This window comes from Halteromyces radiatus (assembly GCF_025201355.1).
Source record: "Halteromyces radiatus strain CBS 162.75 chromosome Unknown BX664scaffold_6, whole genome shotgun sequence".
NCBI classification, from domain to species: Eukaryota; Fungi; Mucoromycota; class Mucoromycetes; order Mucorales; family Cunninghamellaceae; genus Halteromyces; species Halteromyces radiatus.
In genome coordinates, this window is record NW_026251692.1 from 826,725 (window position 1) to 849,474 (window position 22,750).

Below are 22,750 nucleotides of genomic sequence, written 5' to 3' on the forward strand. Positions count from 1 at the left end.
ATATTTTCAATAATGATTAAAGTGATGATGGTTTGTGTTATATCGTTCCCGGTTTTAAACCGCGCTTGACGTTTTTTTTTTTTTTAAGTTTTTGCTCGTGGGTGATACTCTGGTTCTTGTGCTTTCCTCTTTTTGTACAAATCACTCTTTTTTTTTTTAATGGTAAAATAACATTCAATATATTGATCTTGGAAAAGGAAAAGGAAATGTTTACATACATAATGCAATCGAGTTAATTTGAACTACTTACTAATATCTTTATATTCTGTAGCCTACCACATATATTCCAACTATCAAGAAAGAAAAAGGTACAGTTTTTATTCAAAGAACTATTCTCCAAAAAAATAGATTATATTCACAGTATATATATGTTTTTCTTTCCATATTTGATGAATAGCACACGATGGGGAAATATGGTGTGTTGATTGGTCAAGAAACACTAATCTCGTGGCTTCAGGATCTTGTGACAATAATGTGAAAATATGGTAATGTTCCTCATATTAATAAAACGCGTTCATTACATGTTACTAATAAATATTATATATTTACATATGAAATACGAAACAAATAAAAAAAAAGGGATGGCACATCAGGGGAATTGCTTTGGACTTTGGAAGGACATACACTTGGGGTTATCTCTGTCCACTTTTCTACCGATGGCACTCGTAATACACATATATATATATATATATATATATATATATGAAATGTATACTGATTTATTTATTTTTTTTTTTTTTGATAAATAAGGACTTGTATCATCATCTATCGATTCAACATTATGTATATGGGATATGACTCAAGAAGGAAAATGTATCAAAGTAATTACAGCAACACCTGTCGAAGCATGGACAGCTCGATTTCATCCTGATGGTACTAGAATTGCAACTGGATCTCATGATGGAAATATCAACATTTATAACATTGAATCTGGAGAAAAAGAAGAATCATTAGCAACCAAGAATAATTTTATCATGTGTACAGTCTTTGTAGGTTCAGGGAAGATAACTATTATATGATGATCGACTGATTTTTTTTTTATAATATAGAGTAATGATGGAAAATATTTGGCAGGTGGATCTCAGGATGGATCTATTTACGTATTTAATATGGAATCAGATCAATTGGCTCATACATTATCAAGTAAGATTGAAAAGATAGGAAGTGAATATATGTTTTATTTTGTTGAATATGTCTTTTATTTTATTTTTTTTATTGTAGCACATGCATTGGCAGTACGAACTTTATCATTTGCACCAGACAACAAGACTTTAATCAGTGGCAATGATGATAAATGTATCTATGTGTATGATGTAGAACATGGGCAATTGGCATCTGTTTTGACAGGACATTCTGGTTGGATTTTATCTGTAGCAACAAATCCTGATATGGGAAAACAACAAGTATGTAGTGGAAGTGCTGATAATAAAATCAAGGTATGGGATCTTACTACTCGATCAGTATTGGAAACTCAAGAAACACAAGTAGACCAGGTTCGTATTTTTTTTTTTTTTAATTTCAAATTCAAATTAATATATATGTATATCTTTTTATTATAGATTTGGGGTGTAGCATGGAATCAAGAAGGAAATAAATTTATCTCAGTATCAGATGATGGTAGTCTTCAATGGTTCGCTAGCAGTGGATCTTCTTAGAAATAAAAAATAAAAAAAAACAAAAGCTTTTGTCTTACATTTTTTTACCGTTCAAATGAAATGATTTTGATCCAAATGGGGAATTAATATGTATGTGACTTTGGCGTTTTTGGCGGACTTTTTCACTTTTGACGAGATTACAAAAAAAAAAAAAAAACTATCATAAATGTTTATTTTTATTTTTTTTTTTTTTACTGTTTTCTTTTTTCTTCTTTTTTTTTTTTATATATACATTCTTCACCATGAATGACCCTTCTTCAATAAACGATGAACAGGTCGTTTATATTAATTCAACTGTATTCAACAATTTTTATGAATTCATCTTTTCCATTCCTGGATCTCACATGGTGTTGAATTATATCAAGACATCCTACCATCACGATCCTTTCCGAATTGTTCTTGAACTGTTTTTGGTCTTTTTTGCTTTGAAATATATGTTTTCCAAGAAATATAAACCTCATGATAATGCTGTCAAACTTACAAGAAAGGTAAAGAAAAAGGACATATCAATTTTTTTTTATGCAAACTGACAAACAACTCTTTTTTTTCTTTTTTCTTTAAATAGGAAGTTGATGATCTGATAGAAGAATGGCAACCTGAACCATTGGTTCCCAAATTGAATTCTTTTGACCGTTTGAACTTGGAAAAGACACCTCAGATTATTGGGGCTCAAAGTGCCAAACCAAAAGTGGCGGGACATTCAAAACCTATGATGAATTTGGCAACAAGTAATCATTTGAATTTGGTAGCATCTGAAACTATTCGACAAAAATCAATTGAAACATTGAAGAATTATGGTGTTGGTTCTTGTGGTCCTCCTGGATTTTATGGTACTCTTGATGTTCATATGGATTTGGAACGCAACATTGCTTCTTTTTTGGGAACAGAGGAAGCCATCATTTATGCTCAAGGTTTTTCCACCATCTCTTCTGTAATTCCTGCTTTTTCCAAAAGAGGTGATTTATTAGTTGTGTAAGTCTTATTATAGAAATTATTTATAGGATATAAACTAATTGTTTTTTTTTTTTTTAACAGTGATGAAGGTATAAGTTTTGCTACTCAAAAAGGTGTTCAAATTTCTCGATCTAATGTTCGGTGGTTCAAGCACAATGATATGGAAGATTTGGAACGTGTTTTGGAAGATATAAGATCGGATGATCTGATTGTAAGTGAACCAAAAAAAAAAAAAAAAAAAAAAATAGTACTTGAAAATTAACTTTTTTTTTTCTTTGAATTTAGCATAATAAACGATTAACTCGTCGATTTATTGTGACAGAAGGGTTATCAGCTAATGATGGTGACATTGCTCCTTTGGATCGGTTAATTGAACTTAAAAAGAAATTCAAATATCGTTTGATTTTGGATGAATCTCAATCTATTGGTGTCATTGGTAAACGTGGTGCTGGTTTGACTGATTTATTCAATATTCCTGTAAGTAATATTAAAAAAAAAAAAAAAAAAAAGAGACCGGAGATTGGTTTTTCCTGAAAGGATGCAACGTCAAATTAAAAAAGGAATGTGACACGAATGGAAGAAACAACTTTATTCTAGTGTATTAAGCTACTAATATCACTTGATTCTTATATATAGGCAATTGATGTGGATATGATTATTGGATCTATGGCCTCTGTCCTTGCTTCATCTGGTGGTTTCTGTGCTGGTAGTCATGAAATAGTAGATCATCAACGACTTTCTGGTAGTGCTTATTGTTTTTCTGCTTCCATTCCTGCCATGCTTGCCGTCAGTGCCTCTGAAGCACTTTCCATTATTGGACAGCAACCCGCACTTTTGATGGAATTAAATGAACGCAGTCGTACCTTCCGTCAAACACTTTTGCACAAAACCTTGGAACCTTTTATTGATCTTCATGTTGGTGATCTTGATGCACCTGCACCATTCTTCCATATTCGTATCAAGCCTTCCTTCCTACGATCTCGATTACAAAGTCATGAAAAAGAAATATCTCGTGAAGATGAAGAACGGTTATTACAAGATGTTGTGGATGAATGTGGATCACAAGGTGTATTATTGACTCGTGCAAAGTATGTCTATGATCAAGAACGAAATTGTCCTCGTCCAAGTATTAAGATCTGTGTGACCACTGGACTCAGCAAAAAGGAAAATGACAAAGCAAGTGGTATCGTCAAGTCTGCTATTATCAAGGTATTCACCAAATGGCGAAAGTAGTATAGTTTCTTTTTATTATTATTATTATTATTATTACTATTGTTATTATTATTATTATTATTACTTTTATTATTATTATTTTATATATATACACATGTACAGCTTTCCTTCATACACAACTTCCTGTTCCCATCCTACTTTTATTCACATTACACTTTTTATAATATTTTTTCCATTATACAAAAAATCATCATCACTACAAGAAACATCTGCTTTTTTTTTTTTCTATATACACTTTATTGAATCTTTGTTTTTTTTTGTTTTTGGAATATCATACATAATAAAAAAATCAACAACTAAAAATAATAAACATAAACATTCAACTAAATGATGACTAATAAACTAAAAATGGGTGAAGATTTTGTTGTTTCCGCGGGATGGATTTTAGATCAAAGTTTCTTGTTGATTTCTTCGTCGTTGTTCTCTTCTTCGTTCCACCTCGATCATCCTTGCACATAAGACCCCGGTATCAGGTCCACGTCTTGGTTGAAGAGTTAAAAATTTTGGCATTGGTCGTTCCTCCAAATCCAATGAGATATTGATACCTATCACCAAAAAAAAAAAAAAAATGAGCATTTAATGTGTACCATCCTTTGTTTTTTTTTTTTAAAAAAAAAAAAGTAAATAAATAAAAACTTTTCTTGATGATTACCTGCTTGTAAATGTTCAATCCAAGATATCATGTCAACATGATTAGAGAGTTGAATCAATAATTGCATGCCATTGCAACCAGTCAATCGCACTACAAACGGTCGTTTCAAATATTCAATGGCTCTTGTTGCCTCAGCACCACCCAAAGAAATCGTATATATTGGTTCCTTTCCAATAGTTGACCAAAACCATGACAATGGATAAATTCGTAAAACTGTTCCCCATAATTCAATATAAAACCGTCTATGAAAGTGGGGTAAGTGATCTCTCCTTTTTTTTTTTTTTTTTTTTTTTTGGTCATATGTCTATTTTTACTTACCTCCAAGGTCTCCGATTAGACTTTTTTCCGGTGGCCAACCATTCTATTTTCACATTCACTTTGCCCATTTTATAAACACTACAATGATAAGGAGGTAAATCTTCACGACCTTCTTCTTCTCGAGGTAAAATCATACAGGACCGTCGATGTTGCCATTTCTGGATGGCATGGGTATATGGATCATCGTCTTCTTTCTTGTCGTTGTAAAGAGGGGGCGGCGTACGAGGGACCGGGGGCATGATCGGCATAGACAATGGGCGGGGTTTGCTTTCCATTCTTCTTGAACGAGGGGCGGTGCTGGTGCTAATGGTGGTAATATTAGGATATGGCGTTGTTGAACTGGATGCAGAAAGTGATGATGATGAAGCAATTGTTGTTACAGGAGATGATGATGATGCGGTTATAGTTGAAGGAGATGATAAAATAATTGTTGGCTTGGGATATGGTGGTGGTGGTGATGTTGATAATATTGTACAAGGTGTTTGAATACTGCTACAAGTACTGCTGTTGTCATCATCATTTATACGTGAAGTAGTAGTAACCATAATATCGGACACGAGCGAAGGGGTGGTAGTACTTGAATAACTCGAGACCCGTATAGAATTATCATGGTTCATTGTGTTAGTTTTCACTGGAGTTGTCCATTCCAATAACTGTCGATCAATAAACGTCATGGCTTTCTTCATTGTATTTTGAAATGCTGTATGATATATTGGAGAAGGAATGTAAGCTGGATCCACCATGGCTTTTTTTTCTTTTCCTTTTTTTTTTTTAGTTGTTTGTTGTTATGAATGCTGTTTATGTACGTTTGTGGTTGAATAAGAAGAATAAATAAAAAGAAAAGAAGAGAAACTGGGGAGTCAAAACACTGACGAAAAAGGAAGGATAACTATCAATAACAATAATAAGCAAAAGAGAAGTAATAGGAACAGAACAAGGCCAAAAACACAATTTATGGTAATACGGAATTTGAAATTTTTTCGTGCTTAACAGAACCGGAATGATGCAACCTATACTTTTAAAAAACAATCATGGTGTGGGTGCATTCATCACATGGAATAATAATTTTATTATTATTTCGCCATTATTTAAAAAAATGATCACCCCCCTTTTCTTTTTTTTTTCTCTCCCCCAATTCTTTTAAAAAAAGATTGATCCCAATGGATCTAGTCATTGATTGTTCTTTCATATGTATGATGATCATTTGTTTTATGATGATGGAAATGTAAAGGCTGATGGTTTATCCGCGTTTGGCACCACAACGATAAAGGAGGATCGACAAAGAGGTTCATCCGTGTTTCGGCTTATTTATTAAATAATCTATCCAAAACATAGACACAGAAAAAAAAAAAAGTTTTTCATTATATGCATGCTATCCATCTCTTTCGTTTTGTGTTCCCCTTTTCGTCTCACAGAACACTTTTTCTGGTTCCTCTTTGATTCAATTACCGCCATGCAACCATTTAGAACAGGTAAGACAAAATCACATTATATATTAAAATGTCACTTTTTTTTTCTGTAGAAAATATCATGTATCTATCGCATGTAGATCAAATTTTAACTGTCAAACCTGAAAGTAAGGAAATCATCCATCATATGTTATTATATTTCACAATAGGGTTCTCCAATTTTTATTAATACGAAAACGTAAAAAAACAAAAACAAGTACACCAACCAAATAACATATACCAGCAAATAATTTGTAACTAAGGAAAGGCTGGTAAGCGGGTCCAACCGAGCGAAGGAGGCTGGTTTCAATAGCACTTGCAATATTGGGACCAAATACACCAATAATATTAAAAATCAATAATAAAGAGAGACCAGTAGGGAATCGATCCTTGCCTAAAATCAACATGGTAATGGGTGACAGGAGAGAGAAATAAGCACCACAGAATAAACCAAATACAATACTGAATCCAATCAATGCACCAAAGTTGTATGCAAATGTCCAAATCAATAAGCAGCTCAATCCTCCCACCAGCGTAAATAATATGTTCGTATTCAATTGCCCTAAATAATCTGCACAATATCTATCCATCAAATACAAAAAAAAAAAAAAAAATTCAGAGAGTGTCACCTTTTTTTTTTTTTTTTTTTTTTTGATGTTCTTACCCTGTTGTTGCCCTTCCAACGAAATTAAAAGCTGAACTGATCGATACTAATACTGCCCCTTGAGCATCGGTTAATCCAACATAATGTCCATAAGCTAGTTTCAAAAAAAAAAAAAGAAAGAGAGAGAGAACATGGTTAATCGTCAATCCCCCCGTCAAAAAAAAGTAGAAATGGTTTATCAGTATATCCATCATCATTCAAAAACCTGTACCGTCGTTTTTTTTTTTTTTGACTTACACGGCAGAAAGTAAAAAGGAATAAAGTAACCAAGGAGGACAATATCGCTTCCAATGACCCATAACACATAGTCTATATCACGGAGAACATTCAATTGAATAATATCGGATAGTTTCTTCTTCTTCTTTTCACTTTGAAACGTAGGGTTTTGTTTGATGAGAATACATGCCGATAAATCCATAGCAAGACAAATAAAACCAAGAATACGATAAGTCCAAGAAGGTCCAAGTCTACTATTGATGGATGTCATGATAAATGGAACTACAAGACCACCTTTTTCACAAAAAAAAAAAAAAAAAAAAAGATTGAAGTATAGTGTGGGGAGAGAACAAGTCATTACTACCTATTCAAATAAAGTTCATCCATCTTATATCTATTTATATATGTACCTATACCAGAGCCAGACGCGACAATACCTAGAGCCAATCCTTTTCTTTTTGTAAACCATTGTGGAGTGAGTGTCAAAGAAGTCTATATATATATAAAAGGAGCAGGTCAATCCATCCACGCAATAAATCAATATATTTATTTATTTAGATGATACTTGCGTAATACATCAAAGACGAACCACAACCAAAAAGCAACCCCTGGAATAGATACAATTGATAGACTTGTGTAGCAAACCCAGCCATCAACATACCAATGGCCTTGCAAAGACAACCGATCACCAATACTCCTTTATGACCAATCCAAGGTTCCATCAATTGAGCCACTGGACCCATCAAGCGCATAAAACTCAAGGCAAGAGTACCAACAAAGGATAATTGTATAACTGCATTTGGAAGATCGATAAATACATGTTGTTCATAATAATTTTGCATCACTCCCCTAACACCAAAAAAAAAAAAAAAAAAAAAAAAAAAAGAATCAATCCATTCATCTTTTTTTTTTTTTTTTTTTTTTTTTTTTTACCAACTGGTATTGACTCCCATCGATGTGATTTGTACAAAAAGTGCACCTATTACTACTAACCAACCATATCTTTCAGGAGGATCGTCTGTTACGGTGGCGTCATCTAATAAACAAAAAAAAAAAAATATCAATCCACGTGCCTCTTTTTATTTTCTTCCTATTATCCTTTTATGGATGATTCTTTTCTTTTACCGCTGGTGGTTCCATTCCTCTCCATTGTAAGATTCCTAAAAAAAAAAAAAAAAAAAAAAAAAAAAGAAGTCAACATTAGAATCATTCGATATAAAGGAATCATCATAATAATGAATTTTTTTTTTTTGGTTTTTGTATTTTACCTGTATTGAATGGATGAAAAGGAAAAAAAACAAGAGTGTAGAAAAAGATCAATCAACCATATATAATTGGAGGAGGAGGCATGCCGGGAGATGTCGGATTTGTCGTTCCGATGAACTAATCCGTAGTATCGGTGAATGAGGACGGGATGTGTCAATTGGTATAGATGATTAAAAGAGAGTGGGATAGGGAAAAAGGAAGTTTATTCAATATGGTCATCTAAATATGAGTCCAGCTCATTATGACTATATATAAGAGAAGGGATAGGTATCTACAACTATAACAAAAAATATGTTAAGATAAACTATGCTAAGGGAGGAGGGTCATAAAAACGAATAAAGAAAGGATTGATTGTATTACTAATTCTATCTAACTAGATGAAACCAGCATTTTCACGAGGAGGAATAGCAGGAGCCGGAAGACCAATGGAAGCTTCACGTCGATGGCGACTAGGTAAAGAGTTCTTTCGAAGTGGTAAAGGTGCTGATTTGTTGACTTCAGGTATTGGGCCGTTAAGAATCGACATATGATTGAGAATAAATTCAATACAGGCAATCTTATGGTTCATTTCTACCAAATCCAAGTTTTCATCTGTATGTCGCATCAATGTTGGACCAAATACAACGGCTAGATTCCTTGTTGTCATCAAATTTTCGCTATTCTTTGCACTGATCCTAATTTATATATATATATATATATATATATTCAGTCAACAAAAAAAAAAAAAAAAATAGGGTATTCAGTCTTTCTTGAACTTACTTTGCCAAATGTTGCATAAGATATTTGAGAGTATTATAATGTTCAATTGGTAAAGAATATAATAACTTTTGGAATGTGTCTTCTGTATTCTTGTCACCGGATACTATAAATAAAAAGGGGAATAGGTTAAAAGTCATCAGCAAAGCCAAATCAAAACATCTATTTGTTTTCTTACCTATAGCATCCACCCATTGTTGATGACGTTCAAAGGTGAATAAAGGATTAGGCAGGTCACGGAAATACTGTTTCAATACACTGGTGATGGCACATATATCATTCCATTCGTCACTGTCACAAAGATCTATATCTTCATTTTGTTCAAAAGCTTGTTGAATAGATCGAACTTGTCCAATACCTCCCGATTTCCGATAAATCCCTTCATAATCCATTCCTCTTTGTTCCACAGCTTCAATGCATTTCCGAACCACCAAAGGAATATTGTTGTCTTCTGATTGAATTGAACTTGTTTCACCAAATCTTGTCCAAACATTGATACTTAAAAGAAAAAAAAATTATATTGCATAAATGAGATGGATTGCACTATATATAAAGTGAACCTTATTTTACCTTTTTGAGAACAATCCGAGTTTGAAGAGTCAGAGCTTACTTTGCGTTGACAGGTTGTCGTACGGTAAACACATTTGGTGTGGCAAACAATGCTGCATTCTATATAAATATAAATATACAGATATAGATATAAAGAGTAAATACTAGATATACTCCCATTCTTTTTTTTTTTTCATGCTTACCTTGACATTTCAATTCACTACCACGCCACATCTTTTCATTGCATACATCACATTTAGTTGGCCGTAAAAACTTTGTTTGATTGAAGAGATGATTTCCTACGCGTAATTGGTGATCTGCTCCATGAGACTTTTCTACAACGGGTATATTAGTATCGTATGGTACACTGATCAAGGTATCATTGCCATTTGTGTCCTTCTTGTCACTATTGTCTTGTGCACTATTGCTTCTGCTTCGATTTCTTCTGAATTTGAACCGTCGAGGAGGTGCTACTGCTGCCGCATCATTGAAACTATCACGATGAGCCGTCAATTTCGGACTAACAAGTTGTTTGAGATGATCTGGAGATTGTCGTCCACTACCAGATTCCGTCGGGGGTGATGTGATGGTAGATGATGAAGGTTCGTTAGTCAAAAAGCTGGTACCTGCCATCACCGCAATAGCTTCACGTTCGCGTTCTGTCATACGTCGAGATAAATCATTGTTGAGACTAGATAATTCCGCGTTCTTGGTGTTGAGCATAATCATTTCTGAAATAATATCATCTCTTGCCTTGACCAGTCGTGCATATCCTAATTTGGCGTGGTCTGTGTCATGCTGCAGAGAAATTAAGTGTTGTTGATGTGCTTGTGAGAATCGATCCCAGTGTGCATGTTTTTGTCTATATAAAAAAAAAAGTTCAGAAAAATATTTGAATTATATTCAATAATTTATACCTTTCAATATCAGCGAGAATAATGTCACGTTGCTTTCGAATATCATTCACCGATTGTTCAACTTGTACCTTGACTTTATGTAGTTGTCCTAATTCATCTCTTGAATATTGAGCAAATTCAGTGGGACCAAATATATTCAAATGATGATAAAAGGAGATTTCATCTTGTAGTTTGGCCAATTTTTCTTCTGCTTCTCGCCTAGCCGTTATTTCCGCATTGTATTCTTCTTTCATCTTGTTGAATTCTTCCAGAGCTTTCCGACTCATTGTCTAAAATTCAAAATGATTAAATTAGTATACTCTTATATGATCTATTAAGATAATAATAACTTACCTTGACCTTGTTGAAATCCGTTTCCACTTGATGTAACTTTTGCTTCGTGTACTCAAGTTCTTGTTGTAGATCAGTCGATTTGTTGTATGTAGAAGAAGGAACGCCACGAAGTTCAGGAGGAGGACTTGGGATATTGTCATCGTTTAATCCACCATCTATTGCCGCATTCAACATAGTTTCGAGTTCTGCTAATTCTTGTGCCGATAACACTGAAATTGATGAAGGTTTTACAGATAGGTCAGATGTCGATAATTGTTGAATATGAATCGGGTCAACATAGTCGTTTAGAATAGAATTTGTTGAAAGTTGCCTACTCATTGCTTCATTTTGCCACTTGTCCAGAGGCAATACACGACGAGAATATATAGATGTATCGATGTCAAGACTAGGATTCATTGAGTTGTGATGATTCTTATCAGAAAAAAAAAAAAGAAGGTGAGTCTCTTCAACTTTGTTATTTTGTTTTCGTCTAATCATTTTATTCGAAAATCTTATTAATACCTTTCGATGATCATCCAGTTGCTCTTGTTGTTTTTGTTGCTGTCGAAGCTTTTCTTCTTTCCGTTTTTGACGTAGCTGTTTTCGAGCTTCATGACACTTTGTACAGAAGATACCCTAAAATTTTAAGTCAAATACAACGTTAACATCAATTGTTTTCCTTTGATCATTGTTAATTTACCTTGCTTGTCTGTGTAAAAACTAGATCCTCGATTTTGGTATCACATTGAATACACCGGAAGCATTCCGCATGATAGGCTTCTTCACCTAGTAAAGAAAATAAAAAATTAATAATTTGAATGAGTTCGTTTGTTATTTCACCCAAGTATTTCTTTACCAGTCATGATAGCTTCGTCTTTAATCGTTTTGTGACATATATGACAATTGTATGAACATCGTTCACAGATTGGACTTCCGTCACGTAATAATAAAAGATTGCTATAGCATTCCACTAGTTCTTGGCATTTTGAGCATCGAAAACTAATATATAAAGGAGTAAAAAAAAAAAAGTTTAATCAACTGAAAAAAAAAGAACCTTCTTTTACTTCTTACCATTCGAAATGCCATATACCATCACCAAATTGAACTACAGAACCGTCGTCTATAGGAAGAGTACATCCTTGGCAACGAGGATCTTCATATTCTTCACCAGTAAAAGAAGCATCGTCCAAATAAGTTTCCATTAGCAAATTATGTAATGGGTAGTCTTCAAAGAGGAGAGTAAGATAATGATAATAATAATAAAGTACAAAGTAAAAGTAGTTTAAAAGAGGTAGTAAAGAATGAGATATTTATAGAAAAGAAAGAAATGCCTAAAAAGACAACAAGAAAAAGAAAAAAAGAAAGAAAAAAAAAAAAGAAAAAAAGAAAAAGAGAAAAAAAGATTGAGGTTCTTTTTTATATATAGCCATAAAAAGAATGTGGCGCGCTTTGAATATTGATTTTATCGGGAAAGAAGGAAGAAAGGGGCACACTTTATATAAATATATATCATCATTGTTGTCCGCGCCAATAAAGGCAGCTTTTTATTGATTAACTAAAGACATTTTTTAAAACGCCTATTGATCCTATTTTGGATCTCAAGAAGTATCATACTTAAAAATAAAAAAAAAAAAAAAGGAAAACCTATATAACAGGATTTATTTTTTAAAAAATAATAATAATAATAATAATAATAATAATAATAATCAAATAAATCTCTCCTGTAACTTACATAGACTGAATTGATTTCATCCTATATATGGTAATTGAAGGTGGTTGTGATGATTTCTTAGATTTCCGCCGTTTCACTAATGAGTGTAAATTGTTGTCCTCCATCTACTTTAATCAAATTCGAATGTTGATGATGATGATCCCGATAATGATAGTGATACATCCTTTTTATCAATCTTTATGATGATGATGATGGGTAATGATCCTGGTTCCCTGCTCTCTTTCTTCGGAGAAAAGAAAAAAAAAAAAAAAAAAGAGGGGAACGGTACCTTGGGAATCGTTCCAGAACTTGGGCTATTCTCCCGCCACAATTGTAAATAGAGAAAAAAAAAAAGTAAGATGATTGCCATTTAACTCATCCATATTTTCTATCCCTTGCATTGTTCATATTTGTACTACTTTATATAGATCAGCCACTAGCTTTCATTTGATAATCATTCATGCCAAGCACACTAATATAAACTTGATTCTTAATTTGAGATGGAGTCTAAAAAAAGAATGAAAAGAAATAACAATGGCCACATGCTGATTGGACAAAATGATATAAGGTAAGTGGCTAGATCGCGAGCATAATAAGCTTTATAGAATGCCACTATATTGAGTAAGTCGTATTCCCCTTTTTGATTTTTATATATAAGGTTATTTAAAAAAAAAAGGACAAAAAAAAAAAAAAAAAAGAAGAACAAAGAATAGAAAACAAAATGCAGAATTTCTAGTCTAAGAACGATGGTCTACCTAGCGGGTACTTCAGAAAATTAATTCCGTGAATTAAGGAATCAATAAAAGTAGACACAATAACTGAGTAAAAGAAAAAAAAAAAAAAAGAAAAGAAAAAGGTTCCTCCATTATACCTGCCTCTTGTTACAATCATTATTAATCTCATATCAAGGATAAAAAAGAGAATCCGTAGGTACTAGCGAGAAAAAAAAGGCCATTAGAGAGATTCAAATCATTATTTTTGCATTGGAACATCATATGGGACAGATGTCCATCTCTTTTATACTTTTATAACCCGCTCAAAAATGATCATCACTGCACCAAATTCAGACTGAACGTAGTTGAAATCATTCTTCTTTCAATTGCCTTAATAACAGTTTATATTTTACCTCACAGTTTGTAGAGTAAATTAAAAAATAAAAGTCAATTTCGTCATCTCTCATCCAATAATGGTCATCGTTCAATAATATTATTGCCATTAGATCTCTCTTAAAAAGTAGTCTAATATTATGTAATGGCATTATATCCATTACCTTGCCACAAAACAAATAATCATTTGCTCTACTGTTCAACAAAAGTCTGAAACTAACATACTTCCTCTGACCCATGTGAATCATGCCATCCTAGAAACAAAATGTCGAATTGAAAAATCTAATACTGTTTTAAAACCTTCGTTGCTTTTCAATAATATTGGTCAACTGACTTGTAGCTCAAAATAGAATACGGTACTTCGAATGTGAAACGACATCATATAGCGATCCCTCTTGATATGAGGCTGACGAAATAATGATGCTTATAAAAAAGGAAAAAAGGGTTTGGTGACAAAAACAAATCTGAGAATATTCGTTCTCTAGCACAAAAAAAAAAAAAAAAAGAAAAGAAATGGATGACTACATAATATGCAGATGAGATGAACAGAGAAAGTCTTTAGCTTGCCTTTTTTGGAATACCTTTTTTTTTTTTTGGTATCAATTTGTATTGAACATCATGAACTAGAAGAAATCAACCGTTGAGTATTAAAAGGAGCAGTGTGATGATCATTGTCATTTTGAACAACGAAAATCGATGAAGCAAAATAACAATCATAATAAAAAAAAAATAAGCGAAACGGATCTACTTTGAATTCATGCAGATGCTTATTGTGTCATTGGATTCACATGATTCAGATGAAGTATATGTGAGTGTGTGAAAATAATAGAAAAAGAATTTTATTACAGTATGAATAACAAAAAAAAAAAAAAAATGAAACCATGAAGATAATGATGATGATCCAAAAGAGATTATAAGAATGGAAGTAAAAAAAATAAAAATAAAAAGTGATGAAATGAAAACATATGAATAAATAGAAGACTTGGTGTGAAAAAAAAGGAATGATATACAAATAAACAACGAATGAACAAATGGGTATCATAAAATTAAACTATATAATAAAAAAAAGGAAGGACAAAGTTTGAACCAATAAGGAAATTATAGACCAAAATCCACACGATGAGACAAGACAAAATCATTGACATCTTTATCATCCACCCAACATTGATATTGAATCAGTTTCAAAAAAGCCCGTTCCATTTGATCAATTTCTTGAGGTTGGAATAATCCATCACATAAATCATACAACTGATGATTTGTCAATGTTGTTTTGGTCCAAGTACTACCTTGTAAAAATTTGGATGCAATCAAAAGTGAACCTAATAATAATCTATGGCTTGTATCTACATAATAATAATAATAATAATTAGATATTCATTTATAAACCTCTTTTTTTTTTTTTTGATTACCATGACTTCCAACAGCATAGATTGGTAAAGAAGATTTAACACGATGAAGATAGATCAAAGCTACTAAAGCAGTTCGTACATTGATGCCCGCAGTAAAAGTGATTTTTTGAATAAAGTAGACTAGTTCAGGTAAAGGTCTACCTCGAATGAAGGGCAAGGATGGAGTATCTCTTAAACTTGATTTAATAGGAAGTAGATCACACAATGTAATGGCAATAAAATCTATTGATAATAATAATAATAATAAGAAAAAAAGGGGGTATTGCATCTATTACATTCTTATTTCAATATCTCTTACCTATTAGTACAGAAGGAAGTTGTCGATTTGTTGAGGATGTTGATTTTTTAGTGCTAGTAATGGATATGGTGGATGAACTTGTTGAACTGGTTGTTGAAGTTGACAATGATAAAGGGGAATGAGTATGATGTAGCATTTTTCAAAAAGGAATAAAAAAAAAAAAAGAAGGAAAAAAAAAAAAGGAAAAAGGATCACAGTTCTTATTTTTTTTTTTTTTTTTTTTGTGAGGAAAGTATGACAAAAAATGATGCACAAGGAAAAGACGGAGGAATTCCGAAACATGCGATAACCATCACTCATCATATTAGATCCACCGTTTCGGGTGCCCTAAATACGGAAACTCCCAAACAACAACAATACTGTATCATAGAACAATAGCCTATCTATCAACAAAAAAAGAAAAAAGGACTAAACAACTCCTTAATATCCCATGATATCAATAAGCTTCATTTTTTTTATCGCGGCATTGCCAAGTATGGTCATCAACAAAAAAAAAAAAAAAAACTTCCCCTTTATTTTCATAAAAGTCAATCAATATAAACAATTAAAAAGCCATAATACTAATCTAATAATCAATTAAATAAATAAACCATATATCTATAATTCGCGTTTGATAGAGATTCAAAAGAGATGTTGGTCATTCTTTCGTAATCGATTCTTTTCTTCCAAAATTGCTTCAAATTTTTGTTGAACATTGGTATCGTATGTCTTTTGTATGATTGGCGTCATTTTGAATGAAGTTCCATCAACATCATCATCAGCTGGTTGTTGTTGGTGTTGCGTTGTTGCTGATGCTGTCGTAGTAACTTGTTTCATCATGATTGGTAGGTGATGACATATGATTTCCACTTTTTCCCATGCTTCCGCTGCTGTTGAAGGATGATGTGCTTTTGGGCTTTGGTCAATCAATGCTCCACTGAAAATCAATTGAATTTCTTCAAATGTCTTGCCCTATGAAATAAATATAAACATAAACGTATGTAAACAAAAGTATATGAATCCTTTTTTTTTTTTTTTACCTTTGTTTCTGGATAACATCCATGCACAATAAATACTGTAATAATACATAGACAAGAAAAGATAATATAAGATCGCCAACCAACAGATTCAAACACTAATGGTGCCACTTGAGAGATCAAGATACTAAAAGCAAACATGGAGCCAGTAGTCACACCCATAGCCTTGGCACGTATTGATTGATTAAAGATTTCAGAATTGTACAGCCAAGGAATTGTACCCCATGACATAGCAAAACACGATAAGAAGAGACAAAGCAATACAAGAACACTTAATGTTGCTTGTTCATTGGTTTGAATCATTGCGACGTCCACCACCGATCCAGGATACAAAGGCTGATTATTTGATTCAGTGTGATCACTATGAATTCCCAAAACGAGTGCTATCACCGCCATCACCAAACTCATGCTACTTGCTCCAATCATAAGAATTCGTCGTCGATCCCATCGGTCAATCTAAATATGGTCATTAGTCAAGAAATAACAATAATAAAAAAAAATAAAAAAAAAAAGGAGACATGTCAGTTGGACATAAAGAGTTTTCTCGTTTTGCCCTTTTTGGTATGTCTTACATAGAAGAAAACAGGGATGGTTGCCAACATGTTCACCATACCACTGACACCATTACCTATACTTACGAAAAAAGAAAAAAAAAAGAATATAGTGAGCATTAAGAAAAATAAGATGTAATATTCAACATAAAAAAAGAAATAGGGAAAATATGATCTTACCAAATAAAACAGAGTTCATCTGGGCCAGTCCCATAGATTCCAATATATGCGGCAAGTAAAATCTAAAAAAAAAAAAAAGAGTCATCAGTCTTCCATTCATGATAATAAGATGATCTTTTTTTTTTCAACTTACAAAATAGCATTGATTCCAGTAAATTGAGTCATAATATGAAGTCCCATACCTAGTAATATCCGTTTTCGATAGTTGTCAATACCTTTTGTTAATAGTGCTGAATAGGATCTTGAGGAACATTGTCGTTCAAAAGTGACGTCTTGAATAATGCCAAGGTATTCCATTTCTAGTGCCTCCAAACGCCTGTACATAACATCCGTTCCATTGTTTACATTGCCGAGTGTTTTTGTCAATGAGGATGATAACGATGAGATTGGTGACAATATAGTACTACTATCATCACCGCCGTTGTTATTGTTGTTATTGCTGTCATCATGACTTGGTAGTATAGGTGATGATGATGGCGGTACAGTATTAGATCCTATATATGATGATCGTGGTTTCTGCTGCTGCTGTTGTTGTTGTTGTTCCAGTCTCTTCCTCTGTAGTTTGATTTTCTTTTGACGTCTTTGTTGATGATAATATCTTTCTTCTTGTTGCAGTTGTTGTTCTTTATCGTTAAGATGACCCTTCATACGCAGATTGGATAATATGGCATCGGCTTCTTCTTTGCGACCACGGTAAATCAACCATCGAGGGCTTTCTGGGATACACCATCGTAAACCAAGAATCATTACAACAGCCGGTCCAATTTGAGCACCAAGTGGAATTTGCCAGGATAAATGCCGAGGAAGATCAAAGGTACCATAACCAATCCAAAACGCCACACAAAATCCGAGTGTCACTCCGAATTGATAAAGGTTGATCAATCGTCCACGATGTTCGGGTTTCGCTATTTCACTTTGATCTAAAATAAATAAATAAATAAAAAATTATCAGAAGAGAATATATATATATAATGTTATATTTTATAAAACTTACACAACGGTACTAGAAAACTGAATACACTAATATATGTATATATATAAAAGGTTATTATATTGCATAAGATTACTTGATCAAATTTAAGAGAGCCGTTTACCCAATTGAAATACCAGTTATGATTCGACCAACAATAAGCGCAGTCAAATGTCCACTACATAATTGAATGATAGTTCCAATCAAATGTAAGAAAGCACTAACAAAAAAGAATCTTTTTCGGCCTATGGCGTCAGCAACTGTACCGGATAACTGGAATCATCATTAAAAAAAAAAAAAAGGATGATGTATTAATAATCCAACATGTTCGTTTCAGGAAGGTTCCTTAAAATTTTCAAAGATTCGTCATCATTATTGTTATACTTACAATGGAAGCTAGAGAAGAGGCCGCTAACGGAGCCGAGACAACCGCGGCTGTCTTGATAGTATCATCCAAAGAGAATGTCACTTGAAAGTCACTCATAATCAAACACGCCGATATCGTACCGTTGTCGTAGCTAACAAAAATAAGGGTCAAAATCCGAGAGCGAAGTCAGTTTATTCGTTTTCATTTTTTTTTTTTTCGCGCGCGATTGTCCATGTTTCTGACTATGGTTATAGTATTGGCATATTTTTAATATTACTTACCCATACTTTATGTTATTTTCACCATAAATAACACGTCCCATACAAGCAGCAAAGGAGAAAAAGAGAGAGAGAGAGAAGAAAGAGGGAGAGAGAGAAAGAAAGAGAGAGATAGAAAGAAATAGACATAAAAACATATAAATATGAGAATAGTGAGTAAGAACGTTCAATCCTTTTTTCATACTTTTCAATATTTTGCTTACCAAGAAACCTCCAATGGCCACAAAACTAATAGGTAAGTATCATACATGTAGTTAGTAGAAGGGGGAGGTCAATAACAATGTGTATACGTCCTACGTGACATTACCTGCATATTGCATAGAGTTTCCAGCAAGATGGGAGTTGGAGCATCTAGATCTAGCTCATTGGGCATACACACAACAAAATAGAAGAGATAGCATACAACTACTTGAGACACTGAAGCACAAAAAAAAAAAAAAAAAAAATAAAGAGAAAGAAGGAAAGAATGGAAAATAGTGAAGGCTTTAGAATTTTGTGCCTAAAAGCTGAGTTTTATAATAATAATGGATTACAACAATGACAACAAGGCATGACCTGGACAATAATAGCAGATGAATGGTACAAACATATACTTGATTGATATCTTCATCCGATTTCTTATGTTATATAGTCAGTAATACTAGTTATATCATCCATTTTTACAATAAAAAACTATTACTTATTTTGAATCATTTATTCATCATTGTCGTTCTTGTTATTGTTTCACACTAATAATCACTACTATCGTTATTCGTATCAGGGATACACTAACAATGATTGATGATATTCATCTTTATAAGGAACCATTCATCATCACCATCAATATCATCGATAGTAAAAGACAAGTAATTCAAAACAATCATTTATTTGACATGTTTGTATAAAATCAACTGAATAAACATAAAAATGCATTATGGAATAAAAGAAAAGGAAACAAAGTCAAGATGAAGGTAGATTTTTTCAGTGCCGAGTACAGTTTGTCCACTAATACATGACGCAGTTTCGAAAATAAGATGTCGCCAAAATAGGAAATAAGATATCGTAAGAATAGAGAATGAATGACGGGCAAAACAGATAATGGATGACGCATAAAAAATAAAAAAATTGAGATAGAAGGACAAATCAAATTGGAAATACCAAAGAGAGATCATATTGAAAAAATAAAAAAAAAAAAAATTCGTTAGTACATCATCCATCATCCTATTCATCAATTAAAAAAAAAAAAAAAAGAAAAGATCCATCATCCATCCATCAATATACTCTAATCGACATCTCTGGAGCGATATCTATAATAATGGAAATGCGCTATTCATTTTGCGAAAGTCCAATATTGTATTTGATAAAATCACTAAAACTATTTTCTTGTGACCCGACAAAAAACTTTGAAAACACTGTACCTTTCCCTTATCTGCAGCGATTAATAAACTGTAAAACCTCATTCATATATGATGTTCAAATCAACCAGTCAATCATCAAGTAGTCATAATAATAAAAAATAATAATCAAAAATCGTAGTATTATTTTATTTCATTAAAAAATGGGTAAACTAAATCAACAAGTCCAAACACGGATAAGATTGTCAGAATGACCAGTATAAAGAGTAGAGCCATCAGGAGACCAAGCCAAAGAAAGAGTTTGAATAGAAAGGGCCTTGTCAGTCACATTTGAGGGAGATTCCACATGAATCACATCCACATCTTGACGAGTTTCAACATCCCAAATATGAATCAAAGAGCCACAAGCAATAGCCAACCAAGTCTTTGAAGGACAAAAGGCGACATCATAAATAACATCATTGACTGAAATAGAGTGTAAATGTTTTCCTTCAGTAAGATCCCATAGCATTACATTTCCATCCTTGCCACCAGATGCACAAAGACTACCATCAGGAGAAATAGCTACTTTTGAAACATAACCATTATGCCCAATCAAGTTGTAACGGAGTTGAAGTTTTCCCATTTCCCATACCTAATATCCAAAAAAAAAAAAAATATAGAAATATATGAGCAAATCCTTCTATATTACCATAATAATCATTTCTATCCGTTCCCAATAATGCTATAGTTGGATATACATAAATCAGAACATATAGTGGTTTTGTCTATCTCATAATACCTCATGGTATTCCGAAGTAGCAAATATATTACATGATCATCATTTCGAGTATCCAACTACAGTTTTTTTTTTGTCAACTTTTTTTTTTCGAGTTATTTACCTATTAAAAGGAATATATAAAAAAAGAAGTCAGTAAATCATTGTCATATATTTCATCTAAAGTAATGAACAATATAGAAATAAAGTGAGACATGCATCAGATATAAATTGGTGTATGTTAATCTCATAAGTCCACTTGACTTCTGAAGTAGCAAATATATAGTTGATCATCACTTTCATGCCACTCTATTTCTATAAAAGTCCTCTAACCTTTTTTTTTTTTTACCTTGACAATTTTGTCCCAACCACAGGATACAATGACAGGAATAGCAGGATTAGGAGAGAATCGGACACAAGTAATCCATTCAGAATGACCATTATCTTGACCACTAATGGATAATTTGCATTCACCAAGTGTATTCCATAACTTGATAGTACGATCACGGGAACCAGTAGCAATTTGACGATTATCAGCAGAGAAGGCTACAGAAAGTACATCCTTATTATGACCCACAAACCTACGGATAGTTTCACCTTTGTTCAAATCCCATAATCTAACAGATTCATCCCAAGAAGCAGAGAGTACATACATTCCATCAGAAGAAAGGGCCAAATCTTGAATAAAATGATGATGACCTAAAAGTGATTTTTGTGGAACTCCATAGTTACTTTCATCCCTTTACAAATAAAATGTAAATGGCAATCGTGAGAAAGAATGAGATAATTAAAGGATTAATAATCATTATTACTAACCATCCATTAATCCCATACTACATTCACATCAACTATGATATAGAGTGAGTTTCATCCAATCACATACCCGCAGAACTCGAAAAAAAAGACCCTTCACCTCATCTTTATATCCTTACCTATAAGATGAGGAGAGAGGTCAAATAAAAAAAAAATAAAAAAAAATATTAGTATAAAGAATAAATATGGGACAACTAAAAAAAAGAAGTCCTATAAACGCCATTAAAAGTCGTGTTTCTTTATTGCAGGAACCTTTGAACGCGCCACACAATAAGAGATTTATCTATTAAAAAGTATCATATGATTAACTTCATTATCATTCTTAAAAGTAGTCTCCAATCACTAACTTGCATTCAAATCTATTATTACCTCTTGAACCAGATACAATCATATTGGGAGCTTCGGGACTAGTTGCAATAGTTGTCACCCATCCACCATGACCTAAAAGAAAAGTATAAATTGGTCAGTATCTATTTTACTTATCCATCCATCCATCCATCCATCCATCTATCCATTCATTCATCTATTTCATTCATTATACCTTCAAGAACAGCACGTAAAGAAAAACTAGCCATGATTATATAGTTTGATGTTAATAGGTCAACAAAGAGAAAATAAAAAAAAAAAGAAAAAAAAGAGAACGCGGTACAATTTAAGTGTCCCTTCAAAAAAAAAAAAAAAAAAATTCGGAGCCAAATTGAAAAAAAAATCAAAGATCAGCAGGTAACTAATTCTTCTTTTTCTTTCCCTTTTTCGTCACTTTTGTTTACTATGCTTATTACTTCATTCATGTATTCTCTTTTATTCTTCTTTACTATTCACTAATTTTTTTTTTTCATTTTTATCGATAAAACCAAACAATAATCGGTTGGCTGGATGGATTTATGACAAGAAAAAGAGAAAAAGTATCCTTGTTTGATGATCTTTTTTGATAGTGTTAGTCTGTTAGTGAGTATTTACACTTTATTCAATAAAATCATATTCATATCCTTGTTTTTTTTTATTATTATTATTGTTCTT

General features: G+C 32.6%; 8 protein-coding genes across 8 annotated transcripts; 2 read left to right on the forward strand and 6 right to left on the reverse strand.

Annotated features, from left to right (window-relative positions):
• The first annotated feature begins 77 nt into the window (after nt 1-77).
• On the forward strand, nt 78-1,716 carry BX664DRAFT_337715 (WD40-repeat-containing domain protein). The gene is made up of 8 exons (XM_051546289.1): nt 78-162; nt 272-308; nt 398-485; nt 580-665; nt 751-989; nt 1,050-1,143; nt 1,222-1,493; nt 1,560-1,716. Exons 1-8 carry the CDS (start codon nt 160-162, stop codon nt 1,653-1,655), a joined length of 915 nt encoding a protein of 304 aa, XP_051398175.1. The 5' UTR covers nt 78-159; the 3' UTR covers nt 1,656-1,716.
• A 153-nt stretch (nt 1,717-1,869) lies between these two features.
• Nucleotides 1,870-3,962, forward strand: BX664DRAFT_337717 (pyridoxal phosphate-dependent transferase). The gene is made up of 5 exons (XM_051546290.1): nt 1,870-2,143; nt 2,221-2,627; nt 2,691-2,820; nt 2,895-3,086; nt 3,246-3,962. Exons 1-5 carry the CDS (start codon nt 1,898-1,900, stop codon nt 3,840-3,842), a joined length of 1,572 nt encoding a protein of 523 aa, XP_051398176.1. The 5' UTR covers nt 1,870-1,897; the 3' UTR covers nt 3,843-3,962.
• Nucleotides 3,963-4,226: 264 nt separating this feature from the next.
• On the reverse strand, nt 4,227-5,087 carry BX664DRAFT_266349 (uncharacterized protein; the record flags this gene model as incomplete). Its single annotated transcript, XM_051540903.1, has 3 exons — nt 4,227-4,387; nt 4,495-4,736; nt 4,813-5,087. 3 exons carry the CDS (start codon nt 5,085-5,087, stop codon nt 4,227-4,229), a joined length of 678 nt encoding a protein of 225 aa, XP_051398177.1.
• Nucleotides 5,088-6,421: 1,334 nt separating this feature from the next.
• On the reverse strand, nt 6,422-7,982 carry BX664DRAFT_366315 (major facilitator superfamily domain-containing protein; the record flags this gene model as incomplete). Its single annotated transcript, XM_051548520.1, has 5 exons — nt 6,422-6,842; nt 6,925-7,018; nt 7,162-7,434; nt 7,551-7,632; nt 7,710-7,982. The coding sequence occupies 5 exons, from the start codon at nt 7,980-7,982 to the stop codon at nt 6,422-6,424; spliced, it is 1,143 nt and encodes a 380-aa protein (XP_051398178.1).
• A 1,138-nt stretch (nt 7,983-9,120) lies between these two features.
• Nucleotides 9,121-12,313, reverse strand: BX664DRAFT_337729 (uncharacterized protein). Its single transcript, XM_051546291.1, has 11 exons — nt 12,012-12,313; nt 11,797-11,939; nt 11,641-11,726; nt 11,463-11,576; nt 10,962-11,372; nt 10,629-10,897; nt 9,915-10,573; nt 9,733-9,831; nt 9,654-9,660; nt 9,341-9,627; nt 9,121-9,268 (listed from the first exon to the last, which is right to left on the reverse strand). The coding sequence occupies exons 1-11, from the start codon at nt 12,140-12,142 to the stop codon at nt 9,162-9,164; spliced, it is 2,313 nt and encodes a 770-aa protein (XP_051398179.1). The 5' UTR covers nt 12,143-12,313; the 3' UTR covers nt 9,121-9,161.
• A 2,295-nt stretch (nt 12,314-14,608) lies between these two features.
• BX664DRAFT_337732 (cyclin domain-containing protein) lies at nt 14,609-15,631 on the reverse strand (the record flags this gene model as incomplete). The annotated part of the gene is made up of 3 exons (XM_051546292.1): nt 15,465-15,631; nt 15,167-15,388; nt 14,609-15,100 (listed from the first exon to the last, which is right to left on the reverse strand). Coding segments are annotated over exons 1-3 (551 nt in total), but the record flags the coding sequence as incomplete, so codon positions are not given.
• A 326-nt stretch (nt 15,632-15,957) lies between these two features.
• Nucleotides 15,958-19,262, reverse strand: BX664DRAFT_337733 (major facilitator superfamily domain-containing protein). Its single transcript, XM_051546293.1, has 11 exons — nt 19,134-19,262; nt 19,031-19,054; nt 19,006-19,010; nt 18,570-18,700; nt 18,306-18,454; nt 18,206-18,231; nt 17,345-18,131; nt 17,212-17,273; nt 17,053-17,108; nt 16,484-16,936; nt 15,958-16,415 (listed from the first exon to the last, which is right to left on the reverse strand). Exons 1-11 carry the CDS (start codon nt 19,175-19,177, stop codon nt 16,086-16,088), a joined length of 2,067 nt encoding a protein of 688 aa, XP_051398181.1. The 5' UTR covers nt 19,178-19,262; the 3' UTR covers nt 15,958-16,085.
• A 1,053-nt stretch (nt 19,263-20,315) lies between these two features.
• On the reverse strand, nt 20,316-21,820 carry BX664DRAFT_337738 (WD40-repeat-containing domain protein). The gene is made up of 2 exons (XM_051546294.1): nt 21,267-21,820; nt 20,316-20,794 (listed from the first exon to the last, which is right to left on the reverse strand). The coding sequence occupies exons 1-2, from the start codon at nt 21,570-21,572 to the stop codon at nt 20,378-20,380; spliced, it is 723 nt and encodes a 240-aa protein (XP_051398182.1). The 5' UTR covers nt 21,573-21,820; the 3' UTR covers nt 20,316-20,377.
• Between the last annotated feature and the right edge of the window lie 930 nt (nt 21,821-22,750).